Source organism: Vipera berus, assembly GCF_964194415.1.
Source record: "Vipera berus genome assembly, chromosome: 1".
In the NCBI taxonomy this organism is placed as follows: Eukaryota; Metazoa; Chordata; class Lepidosauria; order Squamata; family Viperidae; genus Vipera; species Vipera berus.
In genome coordinates this window covers 147,308,376-147,335,738 of record NC_138202.1, presented here as the reverse complement: position 1 = coordinate 147,335,738, position 27,363 = coordinate 147,308,376, and the positions used below count along the sequence as shown (strand labels likewise).

General features: G+C 39.4%; 1 protein-coding gene across 1 annotated transcript; it reads right to left on the bottom strand.

Moving 5' to 3' along the window:
- Positions 1–1,980: 1,980 nt before the first annotated feature.
- On the bottom strand, positions 1,981–27,363 carry TNFAIP6 (TNF alpha induced protein 6). Its single transcript, XM_081327597.1, has 6 exons — positions 27,225–27,363; positions 13,240–13,377; positions 11,863–12,024; positions 7,849–8,077; positions 3,897–3,937; positions 1,981–2,857 (listed from the first exon to the last, which is right to left on the bottom strand). The coding sequence occupies exons 1-6, from the start codon at positions 27,316–27,318 to the stop codon at positions 2,709–2,711; spliced, it is 813 nt and encodes a 270-aa protein (XP_081183723.1). The 5' UTR covers positions 27,319–27,363; the 3' UTR covers positions 1,981–2,708.

Below are 27,363 nucleotides of genomic sequence, written 5' to 3'. Positions count from 1 at the left end.
GATTTGGCACTTGTGTCTACTTGTTGAGTCCTATTCTGATTAATTCTTGAGCCTGGATTTACACAGCATCATCAAACCCAAATTGCTTAATTTTAGGCTTGGCATGTTGCTAGAATCTATCTAGTCTGGTTGATTTGTGATCCTCTTTCAGGATCTGTGAACCCAAAATATTGGGCTAATCAGCAAAGTCTGAAGTGTGAAGGATTCTTCTTTGTCTTCTTCATGATACAGTGGCTATATAGTTTGTTGTGTAGCCGGTTCTTTGCAGGCAATAAGCGAGATGGAAGGTTGCAAACAGGAACATTGCTTTATTGAGGCAAACAGGAACAGAACTGAAACAGAGGCTGCTGCGCAGCTATTTATACAGTTGGCCACTAGGCGGCGGCCACTAGGGTTAAACGAACCCATTCCCACCTCAAATCAACCAATGATCTTCTTGGAGACAGCAAGTCTGGCTTACTCAGTGACCGTTATACAGACACACCATTGAGCAACCTTAAGCGGAATTCAAACAGACACGTGAATCAGTTCAAGTAAAAATCCCAATACATTACATAGTTTTTGTGGTAGGGAGAAAGCATTAGGACCTGCTTCATTAAGGTATTTCCTGTTGCCTCTAGCATCCCCTCCAGCAGTTTCAGCAGTTAAAGAAGCTTTTAATGCATTTGAATATTTATCTCTTCGCATAGCTCACTAGAAAAGATTTCTCTTAAGGCATTGTGGTTCAAAAAAAAACAAAAACCAAACCCCAAACCCATGAATGGCAGGAAAGGAAGGTGAGTGTTTGGTTTTTGGCTATCAAATCACCTTATGGACATTTATAGTGTGCATGGATATTTGTAGTGTGGATAGTCCTAGCATCTGTGTATGCATAGGAATCTTGTCAAGGCTACTAAACTGCCAACAGGTTAAGCATAGTACTGCACCAATTTTCTTTTATAAAAGAAGGGAGTGCTTGTTGCTTCAATCAGCAGCTGTATGAAACTTCATCAGAATGAAGGGCTATTTTGAAGCTTTGGGCAACCCTATTAATTGGTCAAACTATGGTAATGCTGATGTGAGAACATAATAACCCTTCCATCCTATTTCCCTCTGTGTCCCATCTATATAAATGCTTGTGGTACTTTGGATGTTTCTCTTTGAAACCGCTAGATGGCAGAATTTAATTAGCATCATCAGAAAATCTGTGGATTAAATTCTTATGTGCACTAGTCTGAGTGTAAAATCTGCTGTTACACAAGAACATATGAAACCTCAATTTAATAGAAACCCACCCATATAGTAGCTTATGACTTTAGTTCAGACTCCCACTTAGTGGATTTTCTATCTGATCATCCCCTTGATATGTTCGGTAAAATGAAGTCATTCAAACAAGACAGTCATATTTACATTAATTTTAAGATAGATTATGGAAATTTGCCATAATGACATCCTAGGGATCTTGTAAGGCTTGGAAACAAAGCTTAGAAAATATTTAAATACAAAATGAAAAATAAAGTCATTCTTGTAAATTTGAAGGCAGGGCCAGTAGGCTTTCCAACACTCACTTGCTGAGTAAAATGCGATTTATCTAATATTTGAATATTGCATTATGCAAACTCAACTAATCAATAAAGGGATTTATCTGGTGCTGCATTGCTTTTTTCATATTTGTTGACATGAGACCATAGGCTGAATTAAGGAAAACCTCTTGGGCTAGTCATACTCTCTCAGCCCTAGGAAGGAGGCTGTGGCAAACCACTTCTGACATCTTGCCAAGAAAACTGCAGGGACCTGTCCAGGCAATCATCAGGAGTCAATGCTGACTTGAAGTCACCCTTCACCCCCAATGATAAGAAGCAAGCAAACAGATGTTGTGAGGTCTGCCTCCTCCTCCTCCTCCTCCTCCTCCTCCTCCTCCTCAAATAAATTAAAGGACCCCCAAAGCTATTCTTTTCAAGATGTCTTAAATATTTATTACCTAAGCCTCTTAATAATACATCAAATGCAGGGTAATTTTTAGAGAAAATTAGTGCGCGAATACTTCTTCACAACTTTCCGGCTCAAGGAAATCCCCGCTGTATTAACAACTAAGAGTTACCACACAGGAGTTCTTTTAAAAATATAATTTTATTAAAAGATTTTAAAAAGATTAAAAACTAATTAGTACAAACTAATATAAAGTAGGGAAGAAAAAAGAAATCAAAAGAGAAAGCCAAAAAGTCGCAAGAAAGGGGGGAAAGAGTAAAAGAGAAAAGAATACAAGAAGCGGCTTCTGACCTTCTTCACAGTAGTTTATAAATACAGTTATAAATTTAGCTCTTTCTCTATAATCACAACCTGTCTTGTTTCTATAATGCTGAAAAAGTGCAAGGATGAAAAAAAAAGCGCAAGACAAATAGAAACGAGGAAGAAGAAGAAAAAAGACACTACACAGGAGCTCTGAAGCAGAAAGGAACGTACTACCACAGTCAAGTATCACTCCCCCAGCTCCTTGACTCAAAATATTAAAAGGCAGATTCTGCAGTAATGGAAAATAAGGGAAGGCCCAGCTCAGTCCAGTAGAAGTATCTTTTTTTAATGGTTAAGAAGAGGAAAATACAGAAGCTTTGGGAATGGGATCTTCTGGGAGAAAGCTAGCAACTTCCTCAAGGGAGGAAGGGAAGGTATAGCTGTAGCCTATTCCCTTTAAAGGCTTTTATCTTTTTTTTTTTCATTGCAAAATTCCTTTACGCAATGCCAAATTTTCCAGGAAAATACTTCGTGGTTGCTTTGGGGTTTATAATCTTTTTAGTTGAGTTGATTGCAGTGTATTCAATCTGAAAGCCTCCTGCTGTTACTGAAGCATCCGACAAAAATTTAAGTGTCATGACATTTCCTGGATTAAGAAAAAGAACAACCATGTATGCGCAAGGGAGAATATTACTATTCCTTTTTTGTTTACACAAAGAATGAGAAACAGAAAGCTCCACCTTTCCTTCACCATGAACCCCCTTTCAATACCTTTTGTGACCACGGACCATGGCCATGGATCCTCAAGACTTAAGATTTAAATCATAACATTTCCGCAAGCCTTTGTGGGCCTCTGTGATGACATTGTGGCCCTCCCAGGGGGTCTGTGGACCACAGGTTGAGAACCACTGCTCTGTGACATTCTTGGATTTAAAAGAAAGGTGTAGGTTTTTTTCTTCAGGAAAAAGATCTTCTTATAGATCTTTAATTAGTACTTGGATAGGAGACCATCAGAAAAATCACAGAGGTTACATACTAGACCAAAAAGTTGGGGGGGGGAAAAACCACCCTGAAGAATGTTTATCTGACAAAATGATTAAATTTAGAAGTGGTGTCTTTCCTATCTCCAGGTAGTGCTATATGGAGGGCTAAAAAAATTGCTGCTGAAAATATCCAGATGACCATTAGAGGGCAATAGGAAGATATAGGAATGTTTGCTGCTATCTAGTGATCATTGTGGGTTTTGAAGAAGTAGGAAGAGTATTGACACTATTGAATTTTGAAGTTGGAGAAGGCTTCTGAGAATACCATGGACAGCCAAGGAAACAAACAAATGGATCAATGAACAGATCAACCCAGAGACACAAATGACCAGCCTCCAATTACTTTGAATGCATTATGGGAATACCTATTTCTGGAGAAGGCTCTAATGCTGGGAAAGGTAGAAAGATAAGAAGAGGATGACCAGCAGCAAGTTGGATGGATTCAGTTACAGTAACAATGAAGGTGGTGATGGAAGACCTGAAAGACGAGGTCAGGGATATGTCATCATGGAGAAACCTACAATGACTTGATGGGCCATAATGAAGTGATCATTCAGCTTACTGCAACACAGATTTTGTGGCTTCTAGCTCTTTGAATCTGAGAGGGAAATGTTGTAATTTCCTCTGTGGTCATTGTATTACCTGTGCTAATGACGCTATCTGGTAGTTCATCTCCACAGTATCTGAAAAACATTACAACATAAGTCAGTCAAATAACAGTGACATGTTTACTTCCTTTTTCCTCCAAATCAAATGATGGATGAGGCTGGGGTGTTGGGTGGTTGCTTTGGATTTTGGAAGAGGTGGCTTTTTGTAAAGCAATGCTTGGCAGCTGTTTTGTGAATGGTCAGGCCCACCCAACAGCCATTTTGTGGGAAGAAATACAACATATTTTCAAATGTGGCTGCCAGTTCCAAACAGTTAGCTCCCCTCACACAGGGAGGCCTTGATCCTTTAATGTTCAAGAAGTGGATCCATAAGGTATTTTCTCTTATTATTATTTTACTCTTGAATATTTCACCACGCCCTCCTGAGAGATAAATTTTCCATTACTAGAAGTCTCAAAATTATTTTTTTTTAAAAGTGGAAGAACTTTGGTCAGGGGACAAGAGAGGGTGTTACCTCAAATTTTAGGCTTTTTTAATTAGCATTTTAAAAGATGATATCACTTTTAACATGGCAGTCTAGGCCTCTTAACTTTAAGAAAGTTAAAAAAAATTCTCTTCAGCTAATACCATTTCTTTGGTCTGTGAAAACTTGCTTTTTGCAGCAACTACACCAGGGGTGTCAAACTGCCAGGCCATGGGCCAGATGCGTCATGCCGAAACCGCACCCACCCCATTTCCAACAATGGAAAAAAAGTCATGATACGTTGTGACACATCACATGATGTTGCGAGTTTGACACCCCAGAACTACACAATAGAGTGTAGTCCTTGAATACATAAGCAAATTTTAAGCAAGATACAGTCCAGCTGGGAAAGAGTAATGTAACCCATACATTTGCCACTTGCTGTATGGTGTCTAAAATCAGAGTTTCTGTTGTTCAAGTCTCACATATAATCAATGTCTTTATTGCTTGATCACTTGATTTCTGATGTATCACAGATAGTATACAAAGGCTTGTATCTGTACCCTATTTAAAGGCTTGACACACACACCCTTAATAAGTGTGTTTTGCTTTGTCTGAATTACTTGATTTGTGTTTTTGGCTGGGCAAAGAAACCCCTTTTCAAAGGTAAAAATCTCTCAGATTCAGGGATCAAGTTCTTATCAGCTCCAATCCAAAGTCGGGATGTGTGCTATTAATTCCCCAAAGGTTGGATGTGCATGAGTTCTTTATGTAAAAAAAAGGTAGGATATAAATAAAATAAAAATAAGTTTAACCTAAATGCTAAAGCTGCACAAAGCATTTGAAAGAGATTGTGTGTGCTATGCATTACTAGAACTAAGCATCTCTTTTTTTTTATTTTAATTCCATTTATATCCCGCCCTTCTCCGAAGACTCAGGGCGGCTTACAAGCTTAGAAATAGCCTTCATTCTATGTATATGCCTGCTTATTAGGGCTTTCGCCCCCCCAAGCAGCATTATTACAAAGTCAGCTTAATTGCCCCCAACAATCTGGGTCCTCATTTTACCTACCTCAGAAGGATGGAAGGCTGAGTCAACCTTGAGCCTGGTGGGACTCGAACCTGCACTAATTGCAGGCAGCTGGTGTTACTTAAGGAGGCATTAGCCCACTGCTCCACCAAGGCGCTTATCATTGATGCTTTAAAGTAGCTGTGTCCTTTTCAAGGGCTGCATAGCATTCAAAAGCTCTCTGTGGCCATTGGCCCATGTGCATCAGAGACAATACTTCCTGTGTGAGAGCATTACCAATGGATAGGCAGGCAGGAATCATTGAGAATTATGTCTTGAGTAGCCACACAAACATTAGACAAGACTTGGCTGCTGCTTGAGCAGTTCAAACAAAAGTGTTTTGTTTGCATTAACACACTTTACAAAATACTTTTTAAAATGCCTTGCACATTTGCTACTAAATCTTGCGATGAAGGATAGGAAAAATAGGTGGATGGTATTAATTTATAATGGTAAGAAAGTATGCACTGAAGCATCTGTTCTCTAATTTCCTCCATCCATCTTATACGTAGGTGTATATATTTAGCTTCTTAAACAAAAGGAATGTCTGCAGGATGTAGTAAAAAAAAAGAGCATGGAGGCCACGACAGTACAGTTGAAGCTTCCTCTTGTTTTTTATAAGACATTTTAGTCTAGCGGTTAAATTACTAGGCTAGAAATCAGAAGACTGAATTCTAGTCTCACTTTAGGCATGAAAACTGGGTGACTTTGGCCAATTTGCCCAGCCCATCTCACAGAGTGGCTGTTGTGGGAAAAATAGGAAGAAAGAGCATCAGGTATGTGTCTCGGCTTTGAGTTATGTATAAAAATAATAAACGTGGGATATAAATAAATGTGTGTCAGATATAAACAGGAGGAATTTTGATTGTACCATTGGGATCCACCATCTTGACTTTTTTGGTAATATGCTACAGGCATCCCTGGAGAAGTTTCTTAGTATGGAAAGGAAATGTTTTACTCCCACTGAACAATGTACTTTTTGAAACATATAACGATTTGTGTATTACATGTCCATACACATTTGTAACCAGATATATGTGAGAAAATTAAAGAAAAACAAACCCTAGGTCCAGAATTTTTCAAATCCAACTTCTGGAGAAGCTAGAAACACAATCAGCAGGCTCAGTTACAGTACTTCTAGCCTGAAAAACACTATTTGTGGGCAAAAATCCAAGGGCTCTCTCAGTAAAGTAGCTTCAAGCGCTACAAGTTATGTTTATCATAATGTGTCAAAATATATAAAAAATTACATTGGACTGAATCAGAAGCAGGTCCAATGGAATACATTCTGCTCCCCAGAGGATAAATCAACAGCATGAAAAAATCCGTAAGATGCCCGCATTCTCAAGAGAGCATTTAAAGAAAGGAAAGTCATAAAGCAGTAATAGATTCAGTATCTAAAGAGCTATCCCATCCCACCATGCCTGGCCAATAAAACTAGAGTCTAAAATCAATATCCATAAGTCTCAAACTGGCATTTCCTCCTGAGGATGCCCATAGGAGAAAGAACTCATTTCCCTTATTTTCCTTTTCTGTTGGGGTGGAACATGAAATATTGGGGGGAAAAGCTTCCAACTACAGTAATACTTGCTGAGATGAGGGAAGTGAACAAAATTCCACAGAAGAAGGTTATAATAATAATAAGTTGGAAGGGATCTTGGAGGTCATCTAGTCCAACCCCCTGCTCAGGCAGGAAACCCTATACCATTTCAGGCAAATGGCTGTCCAGTCTTTTCTTAAAAACTTCCAGTGTTGGAGCATTCATCACTTCTGGAGGCAGGTTGTTCCACTGGTTAATTGTTTTAACTGTCAGGAAGTTCCCAGAACAGAGCCCTGGGGCACCCCACTACACACTTCCTTCCATGTAGATGCAGTTCCATTGAGGACCACACACTGAGTACGGCCTGTCAGCCAGCTATGAATCCATCTGTTAAGGCAAACATCTTTGGGTGTTTCAAACTTCATCTGCTACAGTATAATACTTTGTCACTGTCATTCTGCATGGAGCTGGAAAATATTAAAAAAATGGGAGATTCCTATTGGAATCAGAAACACTTCTCAGTGACAGATAAGGGTAAAGGAACGAGTGGAGAAAATTGTTTGGAAAGAGGATAGAATCAGGACTGAGAGGAGATTGGTTGGGATTGCAGCTTCCTCTAAGCAAGTGTCATGAGTTTGGAAGATGGTGAGGACTGGGTTCCCCTGGGCAAGTGACAAAGAAGGAGTGGGTTGGAAAAAGAAGGAAAAAGTGTGTGGCTATTAGCATTCCTTTGGCAGTTATTAGCTGGGCTTGTACTTATATATGCTTATTAGCTTGGCTTCTGTGTGTGTAAACATGATACATAATCCTTTGGGACTGGGTGGAATTAAAAAAACCTTGGCCTTTTCTCTGATCCCTTCACCCAACCATTTGCAATTTGTACATCTTATATTATGAAAGATCTTAACATTTTACCTGCCCACAAAACCATTTATATCATCATAGCTGTCGTATATTTCCAAGTAATCAGCCATGCAGGCGGTATCATCCTCAAGGTCAAAGTCAAGAAACTGGATTTTGATCCGTTGGCCGTACTTCACTCTTATGTGCCAATAACAGATTTGGTCATCTTCATATTCCTTTGGGTACCCAGGGGTTTTAAAAACATGTTTTGAAGCTGTGAAGATTCCACCACAATCTTTTCCTGAGAGAAGAATAACAAAATCACATGTCACACTCCTCCCAGATGTCAAATTGTGCCTTTGCAGCCTTATAGCACATGGGTTTTCTTGGGGCAGTCTTCTACAGCTCATCTCTAACAATCCTGAAAGTGAATTTAAATCATATACGTTTTGTAAATCTACATATTAAATTGATTGGATACGTTGTTAGCCATCTTTCAGGCAAATGGTCTTCTCCGTGTAGCTTACTATTCCCTATCAGTAGAACAAGCTCTTAACACACTGCAGGTTGGCTACCTGCAGGTAATAGTAAATTCAGAAGCCAACAAAAATTATGAACACCTTCAGAAGAAATGAAAACATACTCATTATCTCTATCCAGGTCGTTTCTCTATCATTTGTATGGCTGTCTAGTCTAACTTCTACTCCTTCACCCTAATTTATTCCCAGATCGTTTCCAAGCACCTAAAGGAGGCCCTCGACTTACAACAGTTCCTTTAGTGACTGTTCAAAATTACAATGGCACTGAAAAAAATGACTTATGACCATTTTTCACATTTTCACACGTGGCAGCATCCTCATGGTCATGTGATCAAAATTCAGATGCTTGGCAACTGGTTCATATTTATGACACTTGCAGTATCCCAGGGTCATGCGATTACCTTTGGAAATCCTTCTGACAAGCAAAGTCAATGGGGAGGCTAGATTCACTTAACAACCATGTTATTAACTTCGTAACTGCAGTGATTCACTTAACAACTATGCCAGGAAGGGTCACAAAACAGGGCAAAATTCACTTCACAAATATCTCGCTTAGCAACATAAATTTTGGGCTTAATTGTGATCAATAAGTCGAAGTCCATTAAATGGTCCACCAAAGTAGCACTCATCTATCTACCTGTGGTCACCTGCTTTTGAACTGCTGAGTTGACAGCAGCTGGAGCAAGTGATGGGAGGTCACCTTGTCATGGGGCAGCAATGGGTCTCAAATGCAAGCGTGCAGATCATCAGACCAGTGTCCTAGCCACATGAGCCACTGCGCTCCCTAATTAAACAGGGCTGTGGCATTTCACATTTGCTTCTAAGCTTTGGTGTATACAAAGTATAAGAGTTATTTTCTGAAATAACTTTCAAAATTGAAGCCGAAGTATTGCAGATCTCTACAGACAAGTAATAATGAAAGCCCCCCAAAATTGAAGATCCTTGCTACTAGAATAGAAGCATGTTCTCTATATTATCCGGTTTAAAAGATAAAGGTTTGTTTGTCAGTCATGTCCGACTCTAAGGCATGATACTCATCTCCGTTTCTTGGCCAAGAGACCCAGTGTTGTCCAAAGACAATTTCCGTGGTCATGTCACCAGCATGGCTATACACCAAAGGTGCACGGAATGCTGTCACCTTCCCACCAAAGTGACACCTATTAATCTACTCGCATTTGCATGCTTTTGAACTGCTAGGTGGACAGGAACTGGGGCAAGGAACAGGAGCTCACCCCGTTGCTCAAAGCCTGGGTCTCAAACCCGGGTTGTCAGTTCTCCAGCTGACAAGTACAGTGTCTTTCACCGCTGAGACTAAAATCCCACTTTAAACGATTCCTTTCCATAATGGGTTTAGAAATTATTCTGAGCCGTAATATGAGTTGTTTCTTTAGTTTTGTCCTTAATGTATAGACTCAACCGTTATCTGTGGCGTAATGTTAAGTGTGAAGTGGGCTATTAAGTCTTGTTTACCAACCACAGATAAACCAAAGCACGGCTTGGTGTGACATGTGAATTAACCCCTTTTAAACTTAATAGTTTTAAGAATGATAAAGTCTCTCCCCTGAGCATTTCCTGCTTTTGAATTACATCTGCACAAGTATCCTAGAGTAACCTCTAACTTCTGGCAACTCAAGTCAAGGCTGAATGTCACAACCAATTAACACTGACAAGCAGAGAGGCCCTCAGGCCCACTTGGTAGGCTAGCCAGATGGAATGGGTAGGACTTTCCCAAACAGCAACCACTGGGGCACAGCAATAGCTTAAGAACTGGTTCTGCTGCCAGCAGAAAGTGGACTTGGCAGAAACAATGTTATATGCTGTGACATGGCTGGACACTGGAGCCTGTCCTGGGGACTAGCCCTGTCTTCACTTGCAGCTGTTTTTCTTACAGTTTCTTCTCCAAAAAGACTCTGGCAAGCAGAGGAACGTTCACAAAGATTTAAACTTATATTTGTAAGAGTTGTAAATCAAATCTACCCTGAACTTACGACAGAAACAAAAGCAGTTGGTTGAAGATGCAGATTCTATTGGAATAAGGAATCTAATTCGTTTATGAGCGTTATATCCTGTTTTAGGCATGTTTTAGTGGAGTGGCTTTTAGCAAGTCACTTTGTGTTGGAATACAAGGACAGTATAATTAGGCACAGTATGGGGCTGCTGCTTAGAATGATGTCGATTGCCTAGTCTTTTCCATCTCTCCTGTAGTGTGTTGAATCTCTTAGCATGTGATACATTGTGACAGTGCATATTTCCCTGTTACTTTGGAAGAACATTTAGTCTTCTAGGGCATTTCATCAGAAGTCTTAACTAGGACATTCAGTGCTACCTACTTGTTCAGGAAGAGGTTCTGTTAGCTGGCATAGGACAAGTCCATATTTCATATGAAACAAGCTGTCACACAAAATGATGTTTTTCAAACAGGCAGGATGTCTCTTAGAAATGCTGTAGTGCAGTGCTGGCAAACCTTTTGGGTCGGTGTGTCAAAATTTTGGAAAATGCCTAACTTGGCTCTGCTAGTATGTCACTCTCCCACCACAAACAAAGGAAAATAATTCTTTACATCAGGTGTCTTCAAACTTGGCAACTTTAAGACTTGTGGACTTCAACTCCCAGAATTCCTCAGCCAGCCCCGGTTGGCTGAGGAATTCTGGGAGCTGAAGTCCGCAAGTCTTAAATTTGTCAAGTTTGAAGACACCTGCTTTACATATTTATTTATTTATTTATTTTTAAAAAGAAATGCATTTCAATCATTTGTGATTCTGCAGTATCTGCCATGCGCCGCTTACGTTCTGGTAGAGTTCTCTTTTTGTTGACAGGCCCTTGCGGCCTACTTGAGGCAGTTCTGGGCCACAGGAGGCCTTCGTTCTTGGAGGGGCTTTGGAGAAAGCTCTCCTGCGGCCACCAAAAACTGTATGAAAGCACACCCCATTCGGTGTGATACTTGGAGCTTCTAGAGACTGCGCAAGAGACAAGTCCAGAAGCTATACAAAAACGTAGCCTATTCTCAGGCTGCCTCTGAAAATTGTATGAGAATAAGGCTTGGTTTTGAGAATAGTTGTGGGTGTTGATGACTACTAGCCCAAAATGTCATGCTGTGCCCCATGGTTCACCAACTCTGCTCTAGTAGATTCTGCATTGAGCAGGAGGAGGATGGCCCCTTAAAGTCCCTTCCAAGTCTAGGATTCAATTATATGTTAATTACCCTTCCAATATGAAGATTTCTACATTACTGCCCACCTTGCGAGTAGACACTGCTAATAAAATTATTATCACTGGCTATACCTTCTGCGTTTCTCTTCTTGTAGTGTGATCATTTAAAATTGCCAAGATAATTTTATACTTTTTTTCTTCAACCATGAAAAGTTATACAATTCTAAATTAAGATATGTTCATGCATCTGATGAAATGGGTTTTAGCCTACAAAAGGTTTTGCTAATATTTAGTGTACATTATTCTATAAGAGGCCATAGCGGTTAAATGCATTTTTTTGCAAAGGTATAGTCTTAAGTCTAAATAGCTGTAAGAAATATATTTAATGTTCATGTACCATTAGGATTATAGCAATAGGCATCCCACTTCTCGGTTTTGTTGAGCCGAAATCCATAATCTACAATCCCTGTCTTCCCAAAGCCGCAGTTGCTTCCTGGTTTGACAATAGGATATCCGACTCTTCCCTTAGATAACCAGCCAGCAGCACACATATGGAAGCCTGAGGGATGAAAAGCAAATGTCACACAAGTCAAGTGTTGGCTAAGAGGGGATACTGAAGTTCAGATTCACAGCTTCTTGTACTCATTACCACCATACAATAGATTCCCAGTTATTTAAAACTGAATTAGGGTTTGCTAGCAAAACAGTTCCCCCCCCCCATCCCAGACACAGAGAAATGTATATGCCAGGTTCATATTATTTCAATTGTGACATCTTTGCCTTTTACCACAAAAAGAACCATTTCACATTATACAATTAAAACTTATGGGAGGCATAGGCTAAGTAAATTGTAGTCCTGAGCATCTTTATTGAAAGATGCCGGATTAATATAAAACATTACATTACTGCGGTCTTGGTGAGTTAATTTCTATTCTACCCAGAATGCAAATCTATTTGCCACAACACCATCCACTCTAGAATGCACACATTTCAGATCATGTACATTTTATCCCTTATAAAGGTGAAGATTTCCCCTTTTCAGTCGCATCTCACTCTAGGGGGCGCTGCTCATCTCTAGTTCCTAGCTGAGGGAGCTAGCATATTCCGAAGAAAACCAAGAATATTTTATAATAGTTTAAACACATCTATAAGTCATTCATTGTGTACTTTAATTCTGAAAAAAATATAAACTTTTGTTTATATTTTTCTACTCTGCTGAAATATCTTTGACTTGCCCTATTCTGAATTTTTTGTTCAACAAATGAGGCTGTGCATATTTTATTTGATAATGTAGTTAGCTCAAGCCACATATTGTTAGTGTTGGTCACTGGTTTACATCATGTATATGAATGCACTTTACTTGGATGTAAGTTCCACAGAACTAACTGTGTTGTACTGCTTGTATAGATATTTAAAATGTATCTGTCCAGCGTATAATCAACTCAAGACCAAATGGATGTGTATCCTAATACACAGAGTTCTCAGAATATTGTCCTTTGTGCTGCTTATAATTTACTTTTCGAAACAGTTTCAGAAACGTGGGCAGGTCTTTAACAAAACAAAATCAAAAGCCCATGATGGACAGACATCATAAAGTTTGCTAACCACTAGATGGCCACAAGGGGTTGGAGTTTTTGGTGCTGCCATCTAGTGATTGACCAAATTTATGCAGCCCAGATATGGAATGACTAACAAATACATTCAAGTCTTATTATCCCATGTAGTGCTTGTCCTAATGGATTACACTCTCTAGACATCCACTACACCATTATACCTATTTTTCTTGCAGTCTCCAATTGCTTGAATGTTGCTAAGTGTCCTCCTTCATATTCACACACTGATTTTGCCTCATCATAAGTCAGCTGGTATTTCCCAGACCGTCCTTCTCTGTGATACACTCCTGCTGCTCGTTCTGTTAATTCAAAGGAAAAGATGCAATGGAGGTTAAAACAGAAAAGTTGGCATAATGACTACCATATTGGAAAACTAAAGCATGGAGATTTCTCCTGTTGGATTTTTTAAAACCTTGTTGAGTTCCTTTCAGAAGAACTGAATGAAGAGAGAGAAGTAACCTCATTAAAACCAGAGAAAAATTATATACCTGTTCCAGGCCTGGACCTGGTTAGCACCGGGACCTCCAATGTAATTCCTGGCAACACCAATTTGTTCCTTGGTATCCCTCAAGTTTTCTGGGGGGTTTTTTGCATTAAAAACATTATTTAATTTTAAAAAAGAAAGGAAAAGCTGTCTGAGATGCTGAAATGCATAGGCACAGCCTCCTGAGCATCTGTACTGCCAAGAACACTTTTCGGCCCAAATCAAACTTTATTATAAAAGTAGCCTTTAAAGAAATGGCTGGCTTCACTCCACTCCATGTTGGATATGTGGCTGCCTGCCTAGAAAAAGGACAAAAGGAGGGAGAAGTTGTAGGGACCATCCTGGTACTGTAAATAAATCAGTGTTTGGAAAAGTTTAAGTCCTAATCACTATGTACCATTTTTCATTTGTAATGCCTGAGAGATCTGTTTTAAGAGTCCTAAATTTTCAAAATTTAAATGCCCCTTGTAGGGAATCAGCAAACCCCACCCCCCAAGAATGAAATATTTTGGGGAATATTAAAAAGGCAGAATAAAATATTTCCCCTAAAGGAGAAGTGGAGGAGAAAAAAATCTTAACAAAGGTAGAAGCCCCAATTTCTCTGCCCCAGGCAGAAACTGAGCAGGCCAGCTTTTGGAAATGCAGATTTGGTAATCCGTTCAGGAAAGACTGGGGACAGGAAGGCTGGGTCTGAGGGGATTAGAGAAACAAAGACTCCAAGAGCAGGAAATAACCCAGGACATAATAGGATTAACCCACCACCATTAGAATACCAAAAGGGCACACTCAACTCAGGTCAAATTATTCAGGCAGAAACAGGCACCTCAAATAAAAGCCCAAGAAGGTATAAAAACCCACCCACTCCCTACTCTAGTTTGTCAGCTGTCCCAGAACTACATGCTGCTCTTGGTTCTGTTCATCAATAAACTGGAATCTTCTTTCCTAAGCAGCTTCCATTTTTATTTCCATTTATTTCCATTTTATTTACTCCCAGCTTGGAACTGGACCTGATGGTTTTTCTTTCAACACCATCAACTTGATGACCCATCAAACCCCAAAATTCTGGGACCCCTGTATTAACAAATGTAGTAGCATTTCCTACAATCAAGAAGGTCTTAAATTCCATCCTCTACCCCTTTGTCTCCTTTGGCCTCTGACACTACAGCCACAGAGATAAGGATTATGGAGGTACCACAATAGCTGGGAGCTGAGGTGAAAGCCTCCTGGTTCCTGTACTGTAACACCTACAATATTCTCTTCAGGAATCATAGGATGGGTGTCCAAGTGTATTTAGAGTAAGACAGCAGAAAAAAAATCTGTTTGTCCATATGCTAAAGATGGTGTTTTTGCTGGCCTTTGGCCGTCAGAAAGTGATTTGATTTAATTTGAAGAATAGCATTAAAGTGTTAGTAAGCCTTAAGTGAAAAACTGGTTGTGTTCCAAGAACATATTTTTCCAATTCAAGATTGGAAGATGGGGCTTTTGTTTGTTTGTTTGTTCTAACATAGGCAAGGAGAACTCCCAACATCCCCACGTGGCCATATTAGGAACATTCAAGTGGTGCAGAAATGATGTAATAAAAATAATAGTTGTTATTACAAAATTATAATTATGTAACATGAATTATATAATATATATAAATATATAAACACATAAATTCATATGCCACCCAACTCCCAGTGACACCAGGCAGTAACCACGTAAAGCACAATTAAGAATGCATGGAGTGTTTTTGCTGCCTCAAGTTGAGTGAAGAACTCAGACTCCTGTTTTGCCGTCCTCACAGCTATCTCAACAAGGCATCACAGAATTATAATAGCATGGATTTTCTAAAACCAACAAAACAGTGTTGTGCTGTTTTGAATTTGGAATAACACAAAAATTATTGGATAAACTTGAAAATAGAACAGTAAAGCAAATAAAGGAAAGCAAAGAAATTCTTTCTTAAAAAGAGAGGGAAAGGGAAGGCCACTACATGCATATGTAGTCCATTTTGTATCATTATTTGGTCCACTTAGCCTTGAGAGAGAATCAGCAAAAGCCATTATTCCAAAAACTAAGTCGACCAAACTGCTCTGTACATATAATCGATGCTGCTTTCCTCTCTTTCTTTTCTGCCTTGAAGTAAATTGCAATTGTCCTTAGCTTTTGCCTGTCCTTTGCCTAAAATCCGTTGAAAGATATGAAGCGTTCCTGAACAAGTGGGGAGCAAATAGGCCACACTATAAACCTCCCCACAGGTCTGAATTCTGTGAATTATTATGAAGGAAACTTGCCTGTTCACAAATGGCCATAGATAGCCAAAGATGACCAATTAACAGTAAGAAAACTTGTGAGGTAGCTTCCTTCCATCTTTTCCAGATTTTTTTTTATTTTAATTCCATTTATATTCCGCCCTTCTCCAAAGACTCAGGGCGGCTTACAAGCTTAGCAGTAGCCTTCATTCTATGTATATGCCTGCTTATTAGGGCTTTCACACACACCCCAAGCGGCATTATTACAAAGTCAGCTTAATTGCCCCCAACAATCTGGGTCCTCATTTTACCTACCTCGGAAGGATGGAAGGCTGAGATGTGCAAAATTTTATCCTGTGCAAACAAGGAATTGTCTCCAGAATGACTCTAGAAATCATAGAATCATCCTAAAAAAGGCAAGATTTGGCATGGTCCAAAAGGAAATGGAGTGTTCTACAATACTTTGAAACATTCTGTTCTTAAAATTTGATTAATTTTGCACATTATTTTTTGCTTTTTCGTTATCTTTTTCACTATCCTGCCATTCCAGGAGATTTACTATCAATTCCAATTATGGTTATTCTTTAATGCAGATAGGCACATTTGCACTCAACTGGCCTGAAACCACTGAACGCTTTTATTTGCTGAGTTTTTATAATCTAGGAGCATTGTTGAAAATAAAAATAATGCTGCAGACTAATACTTTGCTTTATAACTGCCAAATTTCATTTAAGTTTTATTTACAATTAATGGTTTTTAATGTTAAAAAATAGAATGAAGCAGAGAGCCTGACAGGACTGAATGATTTTTAAAAGTGAAACCAAAGGCATTGTAAGTAAAATAGGCATTGATGGGGTGTGAACTATAAATATTTAGTATGCGCTCCTACATTTTCCATAATGTTGAGATTACGGTATCACATCTTTGAATGACAGAGCTATTCTATGAATGCTGCTCTGAAAAATTAAATGTACAGCAGTAGAATACTAGGAATTTTGGACTTTGGAAGAATGAAACTCATTATTTTTATGGAACTAATAGAATTGAACTGTATAGTTATTACAGAAATGTACATCAATAAATTAAATGTAATTAAAATGTAGTGAATTAATGTCAGCTTAAATCAGCATTCTTGATTTTAACAGCATTAAGATAACCTATGAATAGCTGACAAATAAGCACGGTCTACACAATAGTGCAGGATTGGCAAATCTTCTGTAAAGGAGATGGATAATAAGGGTTTTAGTTTTTTTAAATGCAAGCAAAATTTGTTTTATCGTATTTTCACATCCTTCCAGCTAGGCTAATAGATTGTCAATGAATGCACTGCCTCTTATGGTAATCATTTAGATTTAGAGATTGAATCTCCCCTCTGTCTCACTCAAATAGTTGGGGCCAGGGTTCTCTGTTTATTCCAAGATTATTCCACAACAGAAGCAATTTACTGGACCGATGTAATTTGGCTACTCACAGCATCTATCATGAGTAACTTTCCCAGGTTTGTTTGGAAAAACCCATCAGTGACATATCGTTGGATCAGCCCAAGAAATGATGTAACAGTTAGCATGAATACTGCAATTCGCTGAACTTGGATGGGTGGGTGGCTTCAGGGGGTAAATAGGGCTCCCTGGGGCCCCAGGCAAATCTTACAGATTCCTTCCCACCCACCCCTCCCACCTCACTACCTGCACTTCAGGATGAGAAAACTCAGGCACTGAGCTTTATAAAGCTGCAAAAATCAAGGGAGAACAGGAGAAAAGGAAGAGCAGAGTCACATAGCCTATTGTTGACTGAGGGGAGAATATAATGAGTGGTGTCTGGGGGGGGGGGAAGAGGATTTAGAGTGATATAAACAGCATCGTGCATTGAAATACACACCCTACTTTTTTTCTACATGCATCGGGATGCTGCTGATCAGTTCTGCATGTTTGTTATGGATGACAATTGTTTGTTTGTTCTGGGTGATTCGCAGCATACCATAACCGAATAGAAAACAGAACAGACAAGACCAAGCAAACAAACAGCAACCTAGATTGTACCTATCTTTCATACCCTCTGAAATAAAACTGTTTTTACAGCCTTGTGGAAGGATGATCTTGATGAGGCCCGATGTTCCTCTGGTGGAAGGATAGTTCAAAGCACTATGGTTACCATGGAAAAGCTTGCCTCTGGGCCCAAGCCTTCTAGATTTTTGAAACCCAACTATGGCATTTCTATTCTTTTTCTCCTTGTTCTTTCACAAACAGGAAAGAGAAGGACATACGGAAGAGGAAGACAGTGCCCAACAATAATTCCAGGGAACTTGCCAGGGCTTCCGATGCCTTTGCCTCTAACACTGCTGCTGCAGCTAAAGCAGTGGCTGACTTGGGAGTAGCAGCAGCAAGCAGCAATGGGGATTTCTCACTTGCTTCTCAATCCTTCTTGGAGCTGTTCCATTAGATTTCCTGCTGAGGCCTCACACCTGGATGTCATGGTGGCACACTAGGTATAGCAGGAAAGAAATACAGAAAAATCTATTTCTTTTCTTTTGCAATCTAGTGATCAGCTGAATTTCTGAAAGCCAGGTAAGCTTGTTAGACTTACCTTGCCTGATCAGATTTTGTGGAAAGTGTGGGGCAAGAAATGGCCAGATTGGAAGCTTGGTAGAGCTCTCTGCTTTCCCTGCCATCTTTATATTAAACCTCTGAACAGCCTTAAGCAGGGCTTTTTTTCTCATAGAACGCTCAGAACGGAGTTCCGGCACCTTTTTTGGATGGAACCTTGTAGGGTAGGCAAGGCAGGTTGTATGACGTGTGTGAGTTCCGGCACCTTTTTCTTTTACAAAAAAAAAACCAAACACTGGCCTTAAGGAACATGCAAGGATCTGGGCATGTTACAAAAAAAAGCTTAAAAATGGGAAAGTGAGCAACGTTTGAAGCCCCAGAGGCATCTGAAAGGCCCTACAGTTCTGTTATGAAAGATAAAGGAGAGAGTTCTTATTTACAAGGCATTATCTTCTATGGCGTCGTCCTACTTAAAAGCATTCTGCACTAGGTCCTGGTCTCAGCAGAGGACTGACCAGTAATTGTACTGATAACTATTTATACATCATGCTAGCCCATTTTTCATTTTAATCATGCCTTGTTGAATAAACCCCTGTGGCCAGATTTACATTTGCCAAGCCAAAATGAAACAAGTAGACATTATGGCTTAATGCAAAATGAACACAGTCTCTGGGTTGCCTTCCCATCGTGTTGCTTCCTTTTTTTTCCTTTTAGTGCTGTTACATATGCAGTCATATCAGGATTAATGCTTGTATAACATTAGTCTTTACTTCCCCCATAATAAACTTTTTATTTGGGATTTGGCAGAGTTATAACATTAACATAATTAAAGATAATAGCCAACTGAATTTCATTTTTAAAAGTTACTTAGTTGTAACCTACATATTGTTAAAAATAAATTTTAAACTCAATTTTAACCAAGAATGAAAAATGCGCTTTAATCTCTACCACCGATACGGATGCAATAAAGCTATGTCCAAAATCTTGATAAAGGCTATGCATTTACTAAATCGACTCATAGTTTACAAAATAACATCCCAGCTATGGAATTGCCAAGACCAAAATGGCTAAAGAGTCAGAGGAAGAGGGGTTTGTAGCCATTCTTTAAGTCAGGTAGGTAGAAGAAAGAAAATGGAATGGAAATTTGGGATGGAAATTTGTTTGTTTACCTCAAGTACTTTTTCAAAGTTTTCTGGGAAGATGAAACAAGCAAATTGGTTCTGACCAGGTATAGAAAGAGGTATTATACTGTATTGCTTTAAGGTCCATTTCTTGAGAGTCTTTAATACTGGGAAAGGTGGAAAGAAAGCAGGTGATTAGCAGTAAGCTGGATAAATTCATTTACAGTGGTGATGGGTGCACTGTTGGAACATATTTTGACTTGAGGTGTCAAAATATGGACAGATTATCCTGGAAAAGGTCTGTCTATATCAGGGGTGCGGAATGATAGCCCCTTAATGAACTGAGGACTTCAACTCTCAGAATTCCTGGCTTAGAAATTTTGGGAGTTAGTCCTCAAGTTATAAAGGGGCCATCATTCCCCACCTCTGGTCTATAATATGATCATTACGAGTTGATGTCAATTTGATGGCGTCTAAAGAATGCTAACTTATTTCCACCCTTAACAAAATAAGTGTTTATGGTTACAAAGCTAGAGATAATTTTGGGCACTGTAGTAGAGGAAAAGAAGCACAATAAACCAAATTAAGCTCTGTAGTAGCACCTAGAGATGTGAAAGCATACCCTCTCACAGAATGCAATGCAGAGGGCATGAGAGCTTGTTGCTGAATGAGTAAAACATTATTTTTACATTGCATAAAAAAATAAATTGTTGTTGGCCAATCTTCTGATGGCCTTATTAGGCCCTATTCTCTTAATACGGTTGTATGCCGCCCAATATCACTTTCTTGTGCAATGTGCGGCTATACAAACACGATAAATAAATTAAAATGATTTAACATTTTATTCTTTACTAACAATAATCCACTTTATACTTTTATAATTGTGTAGATATGGTAAAGCCTGTTACAGAGTGCTTTGTATCTGGGAGAGAGAGAATTAAAAGTTCTGGTACCCCAAGCACAGAAAAAAAAATCACAGCTGGATATCATTAGAGTACTCAAAGTAATTTGAAGAAATCCTTCTCCCTGGGAGGCTCCGGGGGAAAAAAAAAGATGTTTTCTAATGGGATGTGAAAATCCAAAGATCATTTGCACATATTTATGTTTCTATACTGTGAAAAGGCAATGAGCGGGATTCATACTTGGATTATGAGGTTCTCCTTCATGGTTGAACATCAGATTTTTTTTTTTGGCTTAGAGATGTCACAGTTATATTCACCTTAGCAATCTATGCCTGTCAAACCCCCCCCCCCTTGTAGCTTAAATCAGGAAGGCACTGAAGTTCCTATTCAAACTGCATAAAGCTTTTAAGAAAGGAAAAGGATCCAGGGGCTGAGACTGTAATTGTTTGGGGTTCGGGGTTATTATGGTAACTCAACCACTGTCTTAGCATGTTGCCTTTACAAGTAAACCTTGACATATCACCACAACTGAGCCCAAAATTTCTGTTGCTAAATGAGACAGTTGTTAAGTGAGTTTTGCTCCATTTTACAACCTTTCTTGCCAGCGAGTCACTGTAGCTGTTAAGTTAGTAACACGGTCGTTAAGTGAATCCGGCTTCCCCAAATTGACTTTGCTTGTCAGAAGGTGGTCACAAAAGGGGATCACATGATCCCAGGACACTGCAACCATCATAAAAATGAGTTAGTTGCCAATGCTTGGAAAGAGAGGAATGGTCCAAGATATCTTCTTGTGGCCTGATCATTACCAAACCACCTGGTTTTGACCTGCCTTACTCTAGCTCAGGGGTAGGCAAACTTGGCTCTTTTATGACTCGTGGACTTCAACTCCCAGAATTCCTGAGCCAGTCATAAAAGAGCCAAGGTTGCCTACCCCTGCCTAGCTGATTGAAATTGATCAATATTAGGTGTGATACTGAAAGAAGTGCCTCTGCCCTGGATCAGTGGGGGTAGAAAGTTTCCCCTTGTTGTGATTGTGATGCTGATATGTAAACTATTAAACATACTGTGCAAGATTACCCACAACGTGAGTTCCCTATATTAGATCTGCATGAAGCAGTGCCAGAGGAAATCACCTGGATAGTTGACTTGGACATCCAGTTATAAGGCCGCTGCCCTACCTGCTTAGAAGTTGTACATAATTACATGGATTATGTGTATGTTTACTTTTCTTCTCTCATGTTCTCACCGTACACTGAATAAATAATAAGTTTTCAAGTGTCTGAATTTTGATCACGTGACCATAGGTATGCTGCAATGGTCATAAGTATGAACCACAGTCATACGAAACTTTCAGGGCTTTTTTAACTTCAGTCAGTCACTAAACAAAACTGTTGTAAGTTGAGGTATATCTGATCCCTCCTAAGTTACCAGAAACGCTGTAGTTTGCTGGTTTAAAAGCACATGCTCCAGAGGGGGCAAAATGCAGGTTCATTAATCAGGATTTTTTTTTGGGGGGGGTTATGTGTCATGTGAACATAATCAGGGTTAGGAAGATAAAAAAAAATATTATTTTGGAGCTTGAGGTGGAAGGGGCAATTTCCTCATGCCTCAAAGGAAGGAAGATGTGAATGTATTATTAAATCCGGATATAACCTAATAATGTCTTCCTTTCCAATTACTCAAATCTGCATTTAAATTGTTTTAATTAAAAGTGGTAATTCTGGTTTTTGCCCTCACATATGAGAAAATTACTGAAGGATTCCATTTCCTCTCTTTATAGACCCCCAAAGAGTGCAGTGTTTAATTTGGAAATGCTCAACCCCAGGTCAATGCTTATCTTAAATAATATTTTCTTTCCTTCCTGCTGACACTCTATCTCTCCCTGTCCCCTTCCCCCTTGTCTCTGTATGTGTTAAATGAATCCAGGAAGAATGAAAAACCATGTTTACATTTGGCTAAAACATTTAAGGAAGAAAAAAAAGATGTAGACTTGAGGTTTTCTATTCCCTTTTCTTTCTTTTTGAATAATTGTGACTTCAATTGCCCTCTGTGGAAATAGAAGTGATATCATTTGGGCCACGTCAGATTTAAAATATCCTATTCCAGAGCTGCTATAGGGGTCTACAAGGCTGTACGTGCAGTGGAAGTTCTCTCACTTTTGAAATTTACAGTTTATTTAGGCGTTTACAATATGTTTTTTTTTCAGTTTAAAAAGAAAGTTTCCACAGCAAGTGACAACAGTAGTAAAAATAAAATTAGAAGAGGAGGAAAGGGAAAAACCAAAAAGGAGGAGGAGTACATGGCCAGAGCATTCTGTCAAGACACAAAGATTATGAAGTTCTGAATAAGTTCTAGGCATGACCCATATCTAGCCAAGAACTATTTTCAATAGCAAATATAAATATTTTTAACGATGGGGGGTGAGGTGTTACCCCCCGTTGATAGGGCTCGCAACTTGGGCGTCCTCCTGGATTCACGGCTCAATTTTGAAGATCATATAGGAGCCGTGACCAGGGGGGCTTTTGCTCAGGTTCGCCTGGTGCGCCAGTTGCGACCCTATCTGGACCGAGATGCCCTACGCACAGTCACTCATGCGCTCGTGACCACCTGTCTAGACTACTGCAACGCTCTCTACATGGGGCTGCCCTTGAGGACCACTCGGAGGCTTCAGCTGGTGCAGAATGCGGCCGCGCGAGTTGTGATGGGGGTTTCCCGATACTCCCATGTAACACCTCTACTCCGCGAGCTTCATTGGCTTCCGGTTGCCCTCCGGGTGAGATTCAAGGTGCTGGTGATGACCTATAAAGCCCTGAATGGCTTGGGTCCGGGATATCTGAGGGAACACCTGCTGCCGGCATCAAGCTCCCTTCGTCCAGTGCGCTCCCACAGGGAGGGTCTTCTCAGGGTGCCGCCGATAAAAGACTGTCGGCGGATAACACCCAGGAGAAGGGCCTTCTCTGTAGGTGCGCCTGCCCTCTGGAACCAGCTGCCCGTGGAGCTTAGGACTGCCCCCAACCTTCGCACATTTCGCCGGGACCTGAAGACCTGGCTCTTTGAGCTCTCCGGCCCAGGCTGAGAATTTTTAACTGGGGTTTTTAATTTTAGGGATGATTTAATCTTTTTTTAATTTGTTTTTAACTTTTGTACTGGTTGTTTTAAATGCCCTGTAAACCGCCCTGAGTCCTTCGGGAAAGGGCGGTAAATAAATTTAATAAAATAAAATATAAATAAATAAATAAATAAAATATGGTATGGGCAGCATGCATATCTGTATGAATTAAGATATGGAACTGTTGTCATATGCATAACAGGTACATACCTTTTTTGTATTTATAATGCTCTTCATTGAACAGCTAGGTATCTGCTAAATAGAATTTAAAAATGCACTCATTGTATGTGGCGAGGAAAAAGTGATGTCTATGATGCTTCATCTTCAGAGAAGATCATTAAATCTTTCACAAAATGAATTAATATCTCAAAAGATGTGTACAAGTAGTCCTCAACTTACAACACTTCTTTTAGTGACTGTTTAAAGTTACAATGGCACTGGAAAATGTAATTTATGACCATTTGTCACAGTTACGACCTTTGCAGCATCCCATGGTCATGTGATCAAAATTCAGATGCTTGGCAACTGGTTCATACTTATGACCATTGCTGTGTCCCAGGGTCACGTGATCCCCTTTTATTTATTTATTTATTGATGGGATTTATATCCCGCCCTATCTCCCGAAGGACTCAGGGCGGCTAACAACAAAACATATAATAAGTACAGAAATCAAGATAAAAATAAAATTAAAAACATCTGTGCAATAAATTAAAATTAAAAACTAAAAAATAAATTAAAAATTCTAAATATAATTAATTAAAATGCCTGTCAGTCCAGGTCAGCCTGGTGGAAAAAGGAGTGTTTTGAGGCCACGGCGAAAGGATTGGAGATTTTGGGCCATCCAAAGCTCAGGGGGGAGCTGATTTTGCGACCTTCTGACAAGCAAAGTCAATGGGAAGCCAGATTCACTTAACCAGGTTACTAACTTATCAACTGCAGTGATTCACTTAACAACTGTGCCAAGGAAGGTCATAAAATGGGGAAAAACCCACTTAACAAATGTCTCACTTAACAACAGAAATTTTGGGCTCAATTCTGGTCGTAAATCGAGGACTACCTGTACTTGCATGTGTTTCACTGAACTATTATCATGTTTTTCTCTCTATCCTTTTAAGAAGCAACTAAGCGCCCAGCTAAACTGATCCTTCAACCCACTCTTTCCTCTGTGGCATAGGAGGTTCTCGGATAGTTCCTCCTCTCAAAACAACAACAACAACAACAACAACAAAACCCCTCTCCTACAAATATCTTTTTCTGCTTGCCTCTGCAACACTGAGCACTGATATTCTGTGTTGAACAAAGCACTTAATGATGCTGAACATTGCCCAGTATCATTGAAATAACTTTTGAAATAATGCTTCCCTTCTGAAGCAGCAAGGGAGGGAGTGGTTTAAAGGCAAAATTAAGTTATCTTCTGGAAATTCAGTGTACCTACCCTGCCTCTTGCTTTGGACCAGGATATTCTGCCCAAAACAAAAAGCTTTGCTGAATTTTAGCAGTTTGCTTCAGAAGGGCTCTGGGCCAGCAACAAAGGCCTGGAAGAGTTGCACATTTCCCCCATTCATTAAGCTATAAGCTGTGGTTTATGAATCACAGTGGCTGACAGAAAAACTGAAACCGAGCCAAACTCATTCTGAAATAACATAATGTGATAACCAGGCCCCTGGATAAAATTATTTGGAACATATACACATCTGATTACTAGAGATAAGACAGCTCACCCATCAAACCCAGTACTATTCTGATTAGCAAGAGTTACCTAAGATATGCTTCTTGAGGATATTTCCTCAGACTAATAACTGTTCCAATGTTACTTTTTCCCCCAGCAGAAAACAACAACAAAGTTCCAGTATTTCTGCATCTTACATTGAAAATGAGGAATTGGAAAGAGTCAGCAATTTTATCTGGGTTTTGAATTAGAGGGGGCCACTCCAGTGAATGGGCAATTATATTCCAGTAAGGTGAATAAATAAAAAGTTCTCCTACGCTGTTTGCTTACACTGCCAGAATTTTTTTAAAAAATTTTTTTGGAAACAATGTCTGAACCAGAGATTTTAATGAAAAGTTTCACTTTACAATAAGATAAGGCTCCCTCCCCCAGTTTGTTATCACATATCCTCTGCAGATCACAGAATCAATCCATCACCTCTAGTTTACAAATCACTGTGTTTACAACACCAGGCTAAGCCCAAACCAAACAAACCACATTTAGGCTTACCTGCTGCCCTTGAAGGATCTCAAAAACCTAAACAAGCTGAGTGGCTTAGTTAATACCTGGATAAGACACTCCCAGAGAAATCCCAAGGCTGTATGTGAGATTGCAAATAGTGTATATCCTGGAGGTAGGCAGTAGCCAACCATTTTTACACTACTGCTAAAATCACCAAGTGTTGAGCTTGACAGGAGGGAGACTTGACATGACTGTCCTTATGTTGTGGGAAAGGTTTTTCTGGTTAAGGAGTATGTTTTTCTATTTTGAGGGAGCAAGGGCTGCCTGGAGAGGAGCAGAAATGAGCTGACAGCTTTTGGAGCATACAGTATAATGAGGTTGTATTTTAGATTTCAAATAGCTAAGCTACACAGCTCCAATAATTGTGGGTGGCTTAAGCTGAAAGAGGATGGAATATATATATATGTGTGTGTGTGTGTGTGTGTGTGTGTGTGTGTGTGTGTGTGTGTATGTGTATGTGTATGTATATATATATATACACACCCACACACACCCACACACACATATACGTATACATATACATACATAATATACATATATATACATATACATATACATACATACATACATACATACATACATACATACATACATACATATATATATATATATATATATATATATATATATATATATATATATATATACGCTCCATTTACCCCGTGACATCTGACTGTATCCCAAAGTTGGTTTTCAGGAAGAGAGGGAGAATATCTAGTCCTATACAACTTCAGCTATTCAGCCAACATGCTATACGATGAACAATGCTGAGAACTGTAGTAAACTGTGGAGGGCCACCAGCATTCTGATCCTTCTGCAACTCTACAGCTGGATCAGCAAAGCTCTGTTTCTCTGAAGCAGAGATGGCTCTGGAATATTAAAATACAATGAGTGGAACGCTAGGACCAAAGAGGTAGGAAAGAGAAGAGATGGAGCAGAAGAAATAGTACTGCCTTCCCCATCTGGTGCCATTCACATGGGGTGGAGTGCAGTGTCCATCGCCTACAACTGTTTAAGCCATGCTAGTTGGACGTGATTGGAAGCTGTAATCGAGTTGCCAGGTTAGCAAATCTAAATTAATCAATGAAGAAAATGCAGCACAGGGAAGTACATGTAACTATTTGGAAACTGTATTTTTAGGCAGCATTTCCAGGAATTATTTATGTTCAAAGGAAAGGCTGATACGTATCTCGCACAGCTGTTTCTCTTTAGGTCTCTTTTCTCCCCATACACATCTCTAGAGGTCTAGCTTTCAGTATAGCTCAAGCTTTCAGATAGCATCGCTCTCACAGCTCATGTTTCAGGGGCATTCCTTTTCTTTAAACCAGATCTCTGCAAAAACGTATTTTAAAATGGAAAAAAAGAATATTAACTCCGTGGTGCTATTATTCAGTAAGATTTGTATCTTTAATGCAAGTTACATGAGAATGCAGAGGCTGATGTAAGAAATGGTAGCTCTTTCTGAAGTTAAATGTTCATTAATAGAGGCACGAACGAAATTAAAAAAAAATCAATCAACTTACCTAACCAAATAGAATTGTGTAGAATTCCATCCTTGAAACCCCAGCTAGAACCTCTATCCCATAACAAGGAAAAAAGAAAAGTTAAAGCAATCATCTTTTCAGTTAAATATTCTGTGCCTTCTGTTCAAGCAGCCTGGAA

Bases quoted from the DNA above. Each gene is read 5' to 3' on its own strand.
- TNFAIP6 (XM_081327597.1), bottom strand. From the start codon at position 27,318: ATGATTGCTTTAACTTTTCTTTTTTCCTTGTTATGGGATAGAGGTTCT. The intron at 13,378-27,224 runs GTAAGTTGATTG...TTGAATTAACAG, and splicing joins ACACAATTCTATTTGGTTAG to AACGAGCAGCAGGAGTGTAT. The intron at 12,025-13,239 runs GTATAATGGTGT...TTCATCCCTCAG, and splicing joins GGAGACTGCAAGAAAAATAG to GCTTCCATATGTGTGCTGCT.